This window comes from Saccopteryx leptura, chromosome 1 (assembly GCF_036850995.1).
Source record: "Saccopteryx leptura isolate mSacLep1 chromosome 1, mSacLep1_pri_phased_curated, whole genome shotgun sequence".
Classification (NCBI taxonomy): Eukaryota; Metazoa; Chordata; class Mammalia; order Chiroptera; family Emballonuridae; genus Saccopteryx; species Saccopteryx leptura.
The window spans coordinates 164,390,100-164,405,901 of record NC_089503.1 but is presented as its reverse complement, the minus strand read 5'-3'; the positions used below and the strand labels follow the sequence as shown (position 1 = coordinate 164,405,901).

General features: G+C 39.9%; 1 protein-coding gene across 5 annotated transcripts in view; it reads left to right on the top strand.

Moving 5' to 3' along the window:
- Nucleotides 1-919: 919 nt before the first annotated feature.
- The window catches only part of PTPRC (protein tyrosine phosphatase receptor type C), a 97,222-nt gene continuing 82,339 nt past the window's right edge, over nt 920-15,802 (top strand). For all 5 annotated transcript variants that reach the window (XM_066379878.1, XM_066379877.1, XM_066379876.1 and 2 more), the window contains exons 1-2: nt 920-1,052; nt 1,138-1,247. In XM_066379878.1, the coding sequence (XP_066235975.1) occupies nt 1,181-1,247 (67 nt within the window). In that variant the 5' untranslated portion in view covers nt 920-1,052; nt 1,138-1,180. The remainder of the gene's footprint in view (nt 1,053-1,137; nt 1,248-15,802) is intronic.

Genomic DNA, 15,802 nt, shown 5'->3' with positions numbered 1-15,802 from the left:
TAGATGTCCCCGATGTAATCTGGTTCGAATAATCATGCCTTATATTATTTTTAAATGAGGAAGGCATTGTGATGATTCATGTCATTGTACTGCTGAATTAGTCGTGACTTCTGTGCCAGGGTGCACTCTGATGGACTTACCAGAGGTCCCCGTCAGAACCACGAAGAGCATTGTGTGTTTACTTGTTGTCTTTTAATGAAAAAGGTTGGGAAGTACTGCTGGGAGGGGGAAAAGAAAATATAGCTCCCTTTTGTAGAAGACAGATCTCAGACTTTTCCTGTCATTCCTTTTCTCGTCAATAGCGCCAACAAGCCCTCAAAGTCACAGAAGCGGTCGTAGCTGGGGGCTGGGTGGGCTGCATAGATGTGAGTTCTGGCGGCATTCCTGGCCCTGCAAGGGTGGTCTGTGAGAGGTTGGGGCAAACCTGTCAAGCTCTCAGAGGGCCTGTGCCTAGGAAACGGGTTGGACTGTCCAACCGGTCCCATTGCTGGGTGTGGGTGCCCGAATGCTACAAAGTAACGGCTGCCCAAAATGACCAGATAGGTAGCCGTGGAGTCATTCATTTTGTCATTTAAAATCGAGCACTGGTGCTTTCTACCACTTAATTAGGGAATCCTCTTGTTACCATCCACCCCATGCCAAATCTGAATCTGTTTCATCATCTCTTAAGTAAGGAAATGATTGGTTATTTATTTGTTTATTTTTGGTGGGGAGGGGAAGATATGGTATTTTTAAACAGTTATGGATATTGGAAAGGAACATTATTTGGATACTTTAAAAAGAACAACCCAACTTCCTTGAAAGAAAAAAATCTTTCAAAAGGCCTACTAGCTTAGACTAATTAGTTGAATTAAGGAAGACAGATGCTTTTGCACTGACTTGGGACAACTTTCTTGACTTCCTGCAAAGAGGACCTTGTACAGTAGTTTTGGAGAAGTTAGTAAAACTGAATCTGACATCACTACCTAGCAGGGCGTGCAGCTAGCGAGTGGCTTGTGCTGCGGGCCCCAGAGGAGGAAATCGCTCCCCGGCCGATAAGACATCAGCGAAGGGTACGTGTTCGTGTCTCTTGTATTTTTCACTTGGTTTCAGAGAGGAACGCTTTTTCAGAGATAACCATTATTTTTGCCCTTTCAGAAGGACGCATGCTGTTTCATAGGGATACGGCTGATCTCCAGATATGACCATGTCTTTGTGGCTTAAACTCCTGGGCTGTGTTTTTCTGGCCAGAGTAACATTCGGTCAGGGTAAGTGCACGCAGTTATTATTTCCTTACCTGGTTTTTCTCCTCGTGGACGGGCATGGGTTTTGACATCAGCATAAAAAGTAAGGGATCAGTGACCAGAAGTGAGAAGGCCTTCAGTGGAATTGTTAGGGCTGTTGTAGCTCAGAGGACATGGCTTGCCATGAGACAGAATACAGAATTTCTGCTTTAAAAAGACATAAATGGTTTGGGATGGGGGATCACAATTTAAAAGGAAAACCTTGTCTATCTGTGTCTTTGTTTACAAATGGTTCAAGGGTGTTACAAAAGCAATTGTTACTTAACCCTTCAAAATACATGGATGTAAGTTTATGCAAGTCTAAGGAAATTTTAGGACAAAAAAGTGAAATTTTATCCTTAAAAAAATATTTTTAAAGGTCCTCATATGCCTTGGGTATGCAGCTACCCCCCTTTCCGGGCAAGGAAGTTGCTTCCTCAAATTTCAATTAATAGTAATATATTCTATTGAATATTAACCTATGTGATAGTTTAAAAGAATACACTTGACTATTTCATAAAATATTAAGTTTTTGCATATTCTTATCACAGAATGTATTATAAATCAAGTTTGCTGGCTCCTTGCTAGTAGTTATAAGACTTCTTTGCTTTGAAAATTCTTACAGGGCCACAGCCCTTCCTGGGTGATGGGTAGATGTTAGAGTGTCGTAAACTCAGCAGTCATGCAAATGCTGTATTCTGTAGGAAAATGTAACAAATCGGACTTTAGGTACCTATTTAAGTTGGAGATCTTTGTACACTTCTGGTCTATTTAATGAACATTTATCCAACAGTTTCAGTTCGGGTCATGAATACGTTTCGGCTGATGATTAAACGTAGCTAGCAAAGGGTTATTCAGTATTACTCCTTATACTGTGGTATCTGAAGCTGTCTTTTTTTGTTGTTGTTATTGAAAGGGCCTCAAAATGGTATTTTGGTAGAAATTCCAAATAAGTAAAGAAATAGAAGAGAAAATTATTTTTAAAAATCTTGCCTGTCAGGCTTCACTCTGAAATCTCTTTTTGACTGTCACCTCATTTCCTCTAAAGGTCAGGGTAGCAGCTACATTCTGAGCATATGGCATTGCCAATTTATATCTGTGCGACCCAGGACAGTGCATAGAAGTGTGAGATAGTGTGCTTAATTTTTTTTAAAACTGCAGAGATGGATAAATGTGATTTTATATGGGTACAGCACTTTGTCTTAATGCCGAAAATGTTTCTTCATTACCATCCTTGTAGAGTTGCTTTTCATCATCAAAAACAAAAATGATAATGTCAATAGGGTGAGAATATATGTATGATAATAAATCAGAGTAACTTTTTGTGAACAATTCCCACTCAAGAACAGTTGCAAAAAATTTCTAAAAGGGCACCAAGAAATGTGGAAATATTTTGTTGGCCACAGAACAAACCACCATAAAAATTTTAATTTAGTTTATTAAGGTTTTTTATCATAAGCGTTTTTGAATTTGTGATCAAAATAAGAGTATAGAATGATCTCAAAACCTCTCAACCCATTCTGCTGCATAACTTATACTAGAAATTAATTAATAGATATAGTAGATTTATTTGGAAAGATCAAGTTTAACTTTAACTGCTTACATTAATATTGAGAACAAACATTTTTTCTAAAGGTTGTCAGTAGTCTTTCTGAAACATACACTTAGTTTTTTGGGGAAAAATATAGATATAATGATCTTTGTCTGCAAATCTTGTTTACCATGCTTTTAAGTTCTGATGAACTTTTTGTGATTTGGTGTGTCATTTGGAAAGTTCCTAATGCTTTAAATTTTACATTTTTCTCTATTAGCAGTAAATGAGTTGGATCATGTTTTATTTTAATGTGTTAAATCTAATTAGTGTTTATAAGAAATATTAGACTTTGTACTATCAAATTTCTATTGCACACTCTAAAGAAATAGAACCCAATACAGACAGACACCCATGGATAAACGTAGACATAATCCAGGTGTTCTCTCACTTCTAGAAACACAGCAGAGTAAAGTTTTGTCAGGAGTTACAACCATGCTGGCTGGAGTTTTACACAAAAGTTTGTCATCTCTTTGCTCTGGGCCTCTTTGGGCATGAAAAGTGGAAACCAAGACTTTGTTCAAAACTTCTAAGTTAAGTCCAAGGGACAAGAAAGGTTTTGAGAATGCAGCAATGGGGCCGTGAGCTGTGAGTCATAACAGTCAAGATTCATTTCCTGGGCCTCATTCTTCATTTTTCCATCCACATTAAAAGGAACCATCTCATGTTACAAACATGTTCTCTGTCTTGCACCTCACAGGTGTTTAATACAACTTGTGAACTAAACTTGATAAACAATCCTATCTAGTTCTCAAGACTCTACAATTTAGAGATTGTCAGGGGTTGGGTGTGTGTGTGATTATTTATTGATTTCTTTTAAAGTATTTTTGTAATAAAAACCTGCCCATGACCCTTACCATTTCTAAAATTTAAAGTGCATTGTGCTAGAGGATAGGTAAGGTGGGACTAAGGGTCTTTCTTCCTTTTCTGCCTTGTTTTACATAATTAAGCACAGGGTCAATTTGGTTAGCTTGGGCTGGGTCATATGTGTGAGTGATATACACGAGTTCTGTGTTATAAATATATATTTATAAATAAACAAACATATATATTTTATATGAAGTTATATTTACATATTATATATCAATCTATCACCTATCTACTGGTTCTTCATAGTTGTCTAGTTTTAAAAATTAGAGTTCTGGGATCTTCCATCCTTGGCCATTTTTTCCTCTGTGTTTTCTAACACTCGGAACTTCTTATCATTACCCACTACTTGTGAATAATCTTGATTCTCTTGTCTCCAGACTCACGTCTGAGGTATAGTGGGACCTGCCTTCTTTACATTTAATCTCGTTCTATGTTTGCAGAAAAAAAGTCATCTGAAATATATATGTAAATGTCCCCCACATTTTGGAATGTTCTCTTTTAACCATCTCTGAGCTCTGTCTCCTTGTCCCCTCCGCGCCCGCCCTTTGACTCGTGATCCATGTCCGTTCAGGTTCTTAATTTCCTCTGGAATCTCATGTGTTCCTCTCCACACTCTTCAGTTTAAACACATAAAAACGGGGAGGGGGGAGTAATCCGCTTTCTTCTCACTGCCTTGGGACTCCATTTGAAACCCCTGGCCACAGTCCCTGAATCAGTGGCTGAGTTTGGGGCTGACCCTGGAGCTGAGCAGTGATCTTTCTTTCTTTTTTGTGACTGATTCTGACAGCACAAGCATCGGGCCATGTCGACAGCAGGTCCCCTGCACTTCCTCAAGACCTTTGCTGAAGGTGCTGACAAATCCTGTGTCCTCTCCCACATTCTCTTTTTGCTCTCTTGCCACAAAATAGTGCCACTGAAATTGCACACTTTTTTTTTTTTGCCCTCTTTCCTTAGCATTTCCCCACGTACTAGTTCAATTTGCTCTTGGTGGTGTTTTTATTTTTATTTACCAACCAGGACATTGCCTGACATTGTCACCCACACGGAAGCAGAAACCGTGTCTCAATGCCTTCTTCTGTCTTTTGTACCGGATCGCTTAGTGGGCGCTGAGAAAGTAATGGGTGTTTTTGGATAAAACTGTAGATTCTGATAAAGGAGGAGAAAGAGGAAGAGAAAGAGTTCAGGAAGAGAGGAGAGAAAGGGGAAGAAACACAGGGCTGGGAACTTCCTCAGAGGCCAGCGGCGTAGGATGGAGGCAGTGAGACCAACCTGTCAGAAACTGTTTTGGATCAAAACAAAGGTTTTTCCTTTGTTTCCCCCTCGTTTTCTCTTTTCTCTCCTGTTTTACCTCTTGTCTGGAAAGATTCTTCTACTCTTTAAAATTTCAGAGTTCAGCCATGTTGTTCCTGAATTTTCCTTGGCTTATGCTGGGGGTGTTCTTGCTTGGGGCATTTCACTGGTGGGTCAGGCATGTTGTTCAGGTTCAGGTGCTCATAGGAAAACTTCCCATGGCGGGGGAACAAGACAATGGAGCGGGGTGCAGCCCTGTGGGAGCTGACCACCCCAGACACTGGTGCTCGTGCTACGGGGCTGTTCCAAGGACAGTGGAAGAGGTCACACCCAACACATTGTCTTGTGTACACAAGGATGTTTGCAGACAGGCTGGGCATCATTTCTTATTAGATAACATGATGATGAATTCCAGTCTGGGTTGGTCCAGAGCAGAGATGGGTAGGCTCTCTTTTTTTCTTTTCTTTTTTAAAATTTGATTGATTCATTGGTGAAAACACAGAGTTAATGTAGAAATGGCTTTGAGTACAGAGTATGGGAATATAAGTAATCTTGGTGCAGAAAAGGAAATCTCTTTTCCAGTTAAAAGTTTATGGGAGTATTTAGACAGGGGAAAACTGGAATGACAATTTAACTCATTAATAATTTAAACTTAATTTCAATCTAGTCTAAATAAATTTGTCAGTAATGGATATCTACATCAGTTGCTTATTACAGAGGATTAGTGCTATGACTTATGCACTTGTAAACATAGTATTCTTTAGGCCCTGGCCAGTTGGCTCAGTGGTAACATGGTGGCCCAAAGTATGGATGTCCTGAGTTCAATTCCTGGTCGAACTCCTTGGCCATTTGGAGCCAAGAAGATGGAGAAACATCATTTGCTTCTCTACCCCTCCCCCTCTCCATTCTCTCTATCTCTCTCTTCTCCTCCTGCAGCCATAGCTCAGTTGGAGCAAGTAGGCCCCAGGTGCTGAGGATGGCTCCATGGTCTTGCCTCAGGCACTAAAATAGCTCAGTTGCTGAGCAACAAAGCAACAACCCCAGATTGCCAGAGCATCACCCGGTAGGGGAGTTTGCTGGGTGGATCCCAGATGGGGCACATGTATGAGGTGTCTATCTCTCTGCTCCCCGTTTCTCACTTGAGAAAAATTAAAAAAAAAAAAAGATAATACTCTTTAGGGAAAGACAAAGTAAAAAAATGAATATTGCAGGCTAATTCTTTGGCAAAATGATGTGATTGATATCTATTTCTATGTGATTCTGAAATATAGAGAAATAAAAATTATAGTAACTGTTATATTTTTGGCTACATGACTCTAACCAATATTTACATTAGAAGAATACATAATTATTGCTTAACATCTTTAATAACATATGATCCTTTTTTATATGTCAATGTGCTCCTTCAACTTCAGTCTGTCTAGATTCTTGGGAATGGCTATATTAAATAAGCAAAACATTGTGTTCTCAGTAACCATAACGAAGCCAAGAAAATGTAAAGAAACAAAAACTTTCCTGCTCTTTCAGCCAGGACATTTCTAAGTATGCAATGTTAGTGAAATACATGAGCTTCTTCCATTCATAGCATCTTCAATTCATTCACTTTTGGAAAGAGAGTCACAAAAAGTATCAGTGTTGGCATTAGATTCATCACTGAACACCCAAACTCAAGCAAACTTGAACTATGATGCTTAGTTATGCAGTGCTTGGTGATAAAACATGCACTCCCTGCTAAAAAAGAATGCGACACAAGTCTCTGAAGTGAAAATTTACTTTAATAAAACTACAATTTCATGTGGAGTGTATGATAAGATGGTGCATTCCATGTAGTGATATTCAAGTGGAAGTGATCATCATTTTTATATTTTAAAAAATTCCTCTCGACCAAAATGTGAACAACTGGAGGAAAGTTATCAACCGTACCAAAACGTGGTCTGCTGACTCGGGAGCAGTAGTCACGATGCTCATCTTGAGTGCCACTCAGATGAGACTTGGATGGATTAGGAAATGAACTGCTGGTAAACTGAACATAAAAATCACTGATAGACCAGAAGAAACTCACTCCATTATAGATAAAAACAAAGACAAAACATATCGAAAAATTCATGAAAGTAGGCTAGAGAAACCTATGTAGTTAATAATGATGCTAAAAGATAATATCAAAGAGACGATATCATGGCCATAACATGTGGTCACTATATTTTAATTATCTCCCCTTAAATTAAATATTTATATATACAATAATTTGTTTATTGACTAAAAAATATTAAGCATCATAGGAAGTGAGTCAATAGTCATTCCAAGTTGGAGTATACCCGTGCATTTGCAGAGAGAACTGTTTTGGAAATTTAATTCTGTGAATTGTATATTCTTGACCCAAATACTTTTCTATCTTGGAGACACATGACCCTCATACATAGGGTCATAGGTATTTACAATTGGTAATATTTGTGAAGATGCTTTGGAAATCATGAGATACTCTGCAAAGTTGTAAAGATTATTTCTGTGATCCCGTGAAATCACAGCCCGTAGCTTTCTACCCGTGGACCGGGGTTCCAGATCACATCTCATCCCCTAAGTGACTCTGTGGTCAGGTGTAAGTGATGTAAGGCCAGGTGGCAGACGCATACACCCTTAAAAGGTCTTTGGATCCTTTTAACTTTGATTCCCCTCTTTTAGGGGTTCTTCAGGATAGTCTGGAGTCTACCTTTTAAACAGTTTGCAAATCTATCCCCTTTTTCAAGCCTTTGCTGGGATTCTTATAATTTCAGATTGAAATAGCCCCTTCCATCTTGCCTTCCTTCAAACCCTCCTGCATCATACCTGCCCCTCCAGGAGCATCTCTGTAGAAGGTGGAACTCACCTTTGTCATGCCTCCCTTCCATTGCTTCCCGTGCGGGAGGGAATACATGGACCCCATCATTTTGATCCCAAATGTTTTGACTCAGCTTTTATGAAAGTAAATATTTCATTAGACTATGCCAACATTTATGAGTTTTCCTTGAGGATAAGTTTCACAGGAAAAAAAAAATTCTATGAAGCCAATTTAATTCCCTGAGCATTTTTTATATATAAGCTGATTAGATCATTACCAAGTTTTTCCATTTTTATTTTTATTTTCCTGAACTACTGTTCAATAAAATCAATTTTCATTTAATTTTTATAATTACTATTAAATTTATGAATGATTTTTTATCCACATAATTTAACTGATTATATAGCTTATGCCTCTGGAAATTTTCCTTTATAGTTATGACTTTCATAAGTATAATAATACTACCTGGCAAATAATATAGATCTTAATTTTCCAAAAAGGTTTTAATTCTTGATTTTAGTCAGAAACATTTTTTTTGTGTGCAGTTTTAGCCACAGCTGGTTTCTTTCTTTTTTTCTTCTTTCCTTTCTTTCTCTTTCTTTCTTTCTTTCTTTCTTTCTTTCTTTCTTTCTTTCTTTCTTTCTTTCTTTCTAATGTTACATAAAAATTTATGCAATTTTTACTTTTGTTAAACTTTAGATGAGTCAGTGTTAGCTATTCTCAAATTATGTGTTGACATTGTATCAGTAACATTCATTTTGCAATTGAGAGCTTTTAATAAGATTCATTTTGAGATTTAGAGCATTCATGTGATTTCTTAGCCAATGGACAGCCGAATAGACTAAAATTATTGTATTTTAGTTCTTATTCATGTGTATGTCATTCTTCTGGTTCGCTTACATACATGTGCCAACTTCTTACTCAATGGCGGGGCAAAAACTAAGGAGAAGAATCAACTGAATAAATTTAAAATGTTCTCAGTAAACAGTGGTGGGCGGGGCCAAAATAACATGTCAAATCATCCTGTGTTGGTCTCTGCACTTAGCAAACAATACAAGCTGTCATGTGGCTCCAGCAGTCCTAATGCAGATTTTCCCAGCTCTGTCTGTAGCCATTTTGATGTAGATCGTGTCCTCTTGTTATTAATGTGCATTTCCCTAAAACTCTTGTTTTCCTGTCTCCAAGTGGTTGGCCATACTGTTTTTTTCTTACCTCCGTATGTTTTCCTTTAACTGGGCAAATTATAATTGCTGTTAAAAGGTTGATTCTGGGCTTCTGGACAGAGGAGTTCTACTGTGGTGATCCCATGAAAGATACTATTGGGGGTCCCTTTCCATGGCTGTGTCACAGTAGCTAGTGAGCTCCTGCCCGGGGATCAAGGGTCACCATTTACCAGGGAGTCCCTGCAGATCTGGGAACTCCTTAGTGGAATGGATGGAAGGCCTGACACAGGAACCCAACCCAGCATGGAGAAAGGACTTACCAACTCATAACAGCTTTAAGGTTGCCTTTGCATTGCTTTTATGCATGACTCATGGTAAAATGTCTACAGACAGAAAATTTCAAGAAATAGGGAGAAGAAAAAAAATTGCATAAAATCCAGGCTGACCTCTTGTGTGTCTTTCTCTCTTCCCCTTTCTCTTTCTCTCTTGCAGTTAAACACAGTATAGGAAAATGAGTATCCTGAGTGTTTTCTAGATAAACTGTGATCATGGTAGGCAGTGTGAAAATTACAGAAATGAATGAATAGGCAAGAGAAAGTTCACAGATTCCCAGGACCCCTCACCCACAAACTTCCTGAGTGTTTCAACAGACTGGCTAAATCTATATGTACGCTCATCACTTGATTCTGCGAACAAATATTTTGAGAGCTTTCCGTGTCCCACGAGCTGTGAACACCACATCCCGAGCCTCCCTCGCGAAGTCTGCAATCTCACTATAGAAATGGCTGCTTAGAGAAGGGATTTTAAATCTTCCAAATTCTCCACAATCTTTCTCCCCAAAGTAATCATACTGGTTTTGCAGCAGTTAAGTGTTTGTGCCCTCAGTCTTTAGAAGTTATACATAAAACTTTATTTTTAAATCGACACATAATACACAATTTACATAAAAACTCTGTTCTTGCCAGACTACACCAAGGCTCCTGTTCCAACCCAATTTCTTTTTTTCTTTTTCTTTTAAATTTTAGTTATTCATTTTAGAGAGGAGAGGAGAGAGAGAAAGAGAGAAGGGAGAGAGAAGGGGGGAGGAGCAGGAATCATCAACTCCCTAATGTACCTTGACCAGGCAAGCCCAGGATTTTGAACCAGTGACCTCAGCTTTCCAGGTTGACACTTAATCCACTGTGCCCCCACGGGGCAGACCCAACCCAATTTCTTGTGCCGGCTTTCAGTTGTAGAAGTTCTGAAACTGCCACTGAGTCATGTAGATTATTATTAGATATTTAATAAATAAATGTGGTCAGTGGGAAGAGGAACCAGTCAATAGTCCCAATTTGTTTTGGTTGGTTTTGTGATTTATACTGAAAATAAAAGATTTATTTGGAGAGAAATGTTAAAACATACACACAGACACACCACACAAATAAATCCTGAAGGCTTTTTTTTTTTTTGGTGATTTTTCACAGTAATGTTTTAAGGTCACCAGCTTATAAGGAGTGGGAGACAGGCCGGGTGGGGGGGGGGTTGGTGAGAATCAAGATTTTTATCCTGGGTCAATCTGATTCCAGGTTCATTCTTTCCCACTGGGACATGCTTAGTGGTGCATGTAAGAGCCAGGGTATTGAGGACTGGACCTTTGATGGTGGGCGAATAGCACCAACTAAGACTGAAGGGCTCTGAAGCCTTTCCTCGGAGGTCACCTGTGTGAAATATACATTTAAGCCCCATCCACCTGAATTAGTTATGTGGGTAAACCACTGTGCACTTAGCCACTTGCATATCTGTAGCAAGATCTAAGTAAGCTAAGACCACGTGTCCCTTATGAAAAGCTGTAAGAAGACGTCTTTGATGACCGAGTCTTGATTGTGAGTGCCAATGCCACGTGAATAATGTAAAGGCAATATGTTCCATTCCCACCACCTTGAAAAGGGGCTGACGAAGCCTGGTGCCTGGTCTGTCTCGAGCTGAGTGCTACTATGGAAAGAATGGATTTCCCCCCACCCCAACGTTTTTGATGTCACCTAAAGTGAAAACCATTGAATAGTTTACCAAAATGTCTAGATTTTTTTTTCTAAGTGCAAGGGAAGTAATTTGACCTTTGCTGAACACTTTGCTGAAATTAAAAAAACAACAATACATGAGGTTCTCATCTTGTTCCAGAAAGTATAGAGACCAAATAATCTCTCCAGAGTCATCCCACAAGCATAGTAAATGAATCAGGTGGGAGGGGTCTTGTGGATTTCCACTCCAGAACTAGTGGGCTGTGCCTTGAAGGCAACGAAAGAAAAAAAATTGTCTATGGTTTGGTTACTATGGTAAATGGGCCATTAGGCAATCTAGGCCCAATATTCTACTTTCACTTCTTAGGCTCAGGTTTCCAAATCCGCCTTTGTTTCCTAAATGAAGATTGTCACTAATGTCTGATAAACTCCAAGTCTTTCAGCTTTTCAGTGACCGTGTTTTTATTATCTGAGTTGACTTATTGACACTTGAGCGATGGTCAAGATAGATACATAAAGGCAAAGGAAAAAAGGGAGCAGAGCAGATGTTGGTTCCACATTTTGGCCATGAGAGGAAGTGGTCCTGGGGAAGTGGATAAAAAATTAGTAGGGTCAGGGAACTGATGGGTCAGGGACCTGCTGAAAGCCATTTGAAGATAGAATGCTTGAAATGTTGGATGTAGACAAGCTTTGCTTTCCAAGTGCTTAAGAGTCATCCTTTGATGGCTTGCCTGGTCTCCATCCTGGGCTTTCCCATGGTGAGACATGAGGGGTTTACCTTTCAGAGCCTCAGTTTCCTTATCTGTACAATGGGCACAATGACAGCTAGCTATTAAATGAGATGGTTTTACTTGTTGGTTTCACGGCTGTGGAGAGAGCTCCTACTCTGTGCCAGGAAGTGTTAGAAGCACAGGCGCATGGTAAATAAAACAGAAAAGGAACCAACTTTCACAAAGGTTACCGCTTAGCGAGAGAGATAACAAGCGAACAAAAAAACCCCAACTAAATAAGGAAGAAAATTTCAGATCCTGACAAGTACTGAGAAATAAATGACACAGGGTGCTAAGCTAGGGACAGGCCAAACTGGGGGCGTGAATGGCCCCTTAGAGTTAACCCAGAAGGAGTCTTCGAAGAGGTATCTTTGAGCTACCCCGTTGGCTGACAAGATGTGAAGATTTGTGTGAACAGGAACTGGCAGGTGCAAAGGCCCTTCAGAAGAAAGCAAGAAATTGGCGGGCTCTAGGCTCAGAGAGGCGGGCAGGTGCCTGTGAGCGGTGGGGAGAGGCTGAGTCTCACGTGGGAGGGGAACCTGGGGGGGGGTGCAACAAAGAGTTGGGGGGGCAGGGCCAGTACGGCCTTGATGGGAATGGGAAGGGTTTGGATCACTGCCTGAGTGGCATGGGAAGAAGCCCTTTGGAAGCTTTAAGCAGACAGGTGACCTAATTTTATTTCTATGTTAGAAAGTGATTACCCTGGCTGCTTTGAGGATACTACATTGGAAATGAGTCGAAAGCCTGCAGGGCAGCTGGGAGCCAGCTGGGCGGGTGGGAGGGAGATGGGGTGGAGGTGCAGAGAAAGCTGGGAGCCACAAAGGAGCGGGGATCCTGCTGTGCGGACAGGAAGTAGGGAGCAACACAGAAGCGCTCATGTTTTCCACCATGCCCAGCCCGGATGGGAGAGCACCCCAGTGAGGGCCAGGAGGCCAAGGGTTCTGCTTTGTCCAGAGTCATGCTTGACTTCTCATTAGATGCCCAGCAAAGAGGTTTAGAAATCCCTGGAACCATTCCTCTGCAAGCCACTGCTGGTGGAGGGAATTGAGAGCGAAGGGACCGGGCCCCGACAGGGAAGGAGGAGCATGTTCAGATGAACCAGTTCCAATGGCCAAGTTTAGAGGACTCATCCGGAGCCTGGCCCATGTCCTGTTTGGAGGGATTGGATGGAGAAGGCTGGAAAAGAGAGTAAGAGGAGCAGCCAAAGAAGAAGAGGAGAAAAAATATTTTGCTTTGGATGTTGGAAAAAAAGATCAGATAATTGTAAAGAACTTAGCATGCTCACTGACATGGAATGAAAATCTAGTCAATTCCATAAAAAAGTGAAAATCCTCATCTCCTCTTGAAATATGGATTGTGAACATACTAATTATTGTCAAATACACCCTCCCCCCATTGAACTGTAACATTATCAGAAAAGTAAATGTGAAGGAATTTATAACCATATTTGGAAAAATTTAATATCATATATATCTTGCTGGATTAGCTATTAACAAGGGAAAGCTATGTAGACTATATTGAGAGGCTAATGATTCAAAATTTAATTAAAAATGTCTGCAAAGGGGTAATGCTCTGTTGAGCTCCCCATGGTGTAGATTTTCTTTTGATGCGTATTTAAAATATTTTAAAAATACGATTGAAGCTAGTACTTGGACAGGTTGGAAGGTTTGTTGAGAGTTGCATAAAAGAGTTATTTCTGAATCAAATGTTCTATCTTTCATTTCCTTCAGAAATTTGAAAAATAATTGCTTACCACTTGGGGTTATTTTAGGTAGGACCTTACTCGTGTTGATAATTATACCGTATACAAATAGAGATTTGTTCTTTTGGGAACATATGTATATAAAACTTTAATTTCAGACTTGGCTGGTTTTCTTAACAGAGATATATATTTAGAGCAACTTGTTTTTGTACTAACTGGTAGTTAGTTAATAAGAGAAATAGTGAGCTAATAAGAAAAAGAGTGTTACCATGTGCCGGGCACCTGTTCATAGCATTTTATATAAATGTGGTCTCATTTAACTTAAGTATACCAATCATTATGCAGTCTAGCCTGTACTGTGCTGTAAGTATATTTGTTCCCGACGGTTATCATAAAATGTCCTGATCATCATATCCTAAAAGGGGAACAGTTCAATTTAATTTTCCTTGTCCTCATTTTAAGTACTAAAACTGAGAAAGAAGGAGTGAGGGGAGAGAAGAGTCCCTGGGCTTGTCCCACGTGCTCTGCAAGACGTTTCACCTGCATTGTGTGCTTCAGACTTCGATTTCCTTGTACCTATTGATTCTAATTCTTTCAAGTATTAAATAAAGGTCCAGATGATCCTTGGTCACTAGACTTATGAGAGGAAGACAGAACTGCAGTTAAATCAAAAGACTGGGCAATCTAACGTTATTGATATTCAGTTTTGTATGATGGTATTCTGCTGATGTTGACAAATGAACACATCAAAGGTCTTGGCATTTATTGTGATCTTGACAATGGGATCATATGGCAAAGCTCAGCCCAGGAGAAAGTCCTGCCATTTTCTCTTCCTGCCCTGCTTAGTTTTCATAAGGTCAGAAGGCAGTGGTTTGTGAACATCTGCTTCAGCTCCAGAGAAAAGGGAAGGGGGAGCAGAGGGATGATTGATTGTCAATAGGGTAGTAGTAGCATGTGGGCATCAGTAATATCACACACATTGGTCAGTGAGCCGGAGGAAGAATTTATTGCAGTGCAGAAAAAAATCTAGCTATGTGTAAGTCCTCAGGACATAAAAGCCTTGTGGACCTAAGTAATCCATGTTCAGTTGGGTTAGCTTAATTATGCATGCTTTTTAAATTTTTTTTATTTTTGCCCATGGATTCAAGGATAAAGTTGAAGGAAGGAAATAAGTTTCCATCTCAATAAGAGAGGAGTCACATCATTCCTCCTGGACACCTGGTGAGTTGAGGACTGTTGGAACCTAGGAGTCCAAGAGGTTCTCACACAGGGAGATGTTATGTTCAGGGTGGCCTGCCACAGAAGACTGCCCAGGCCCTTGAGACAAAGAGTCCCCCTGTTCTGAGAATAGAAGGTAGTGTTGTGTGGAGGGCAGTTAGAAGGCATGGATTAAAGATGGGCTGGGGTGGCCAGTGGATCAAAGCACTGAGCACCTACCTCACGGTTCTGGAAGTGGGACAAGTGGGCACTTCAGAGACCGGAAGTATAGATACTAAAAACACCTTCAGTTGTTCAATGCAGGATTTGGGCCTGTTTTCTCACATTCTGTTTCTCAGGAGCACTGGAACGCTAAATATAGTTTCAATTAATATCAACTTAACTATCCATCTTTTCTCCATCTGTCTTAGTCAGCTTTTGAAAAGTAAAAAACAAACAAACAAAAAAATGATGTTCAAAGGATCCAAAATGGCTTTTTTGGGGGTGTTGGGGGGGTTATCCTTAAGAGAATACCTTCTTTTAGGCTAAATTTTATTTCTAAGTAGAGGAAAATAAATGTGAAGACACTGTATCAATTACAGTGCAATGGAATAATACCAGGGACTGGAATGCTCTGAAGGGTGTGGAAAACTGTGAAGCAATGCAGTTCAGTTACGGCCATGCTGATCAGCTTCTCTTGTTTTTCCACTCTAAAGTTGGACTCAGAGTTGAGATCTTGATTTAAAGAAAGGAGGAATGGTTTGTTCACCTAGTAGTCTGTAAGTCTAAGTACAGACATAGGGAGTGTTCCGCCCCTGTTCGGGTGGACTTCTAGTCTGTAATTAAATGATTCTCCACCCATCTGTATTTGCTAAAGAGTGAAGAGGCAGAGGAAAAGGATCACTGGAGTCCCTTAAGCCATGGTGTTGTACCATCTTTGCTTCAGTATATGTTTTATCAGTTTATATATTTTAAAAAATGCTTATCATGGATCTATTTTTTGCTGAAGAGTAAGCTTTGTAGCTTCCATCAGAATATTTATGCAATGGTGTTTCTGGAAGAAGCATTCCCCGGATGCCTTTTATCTTAAGCCATCCATTCTTCCATTCGATATTGAATTTAGAAAATAATTGCTATAATTTCTT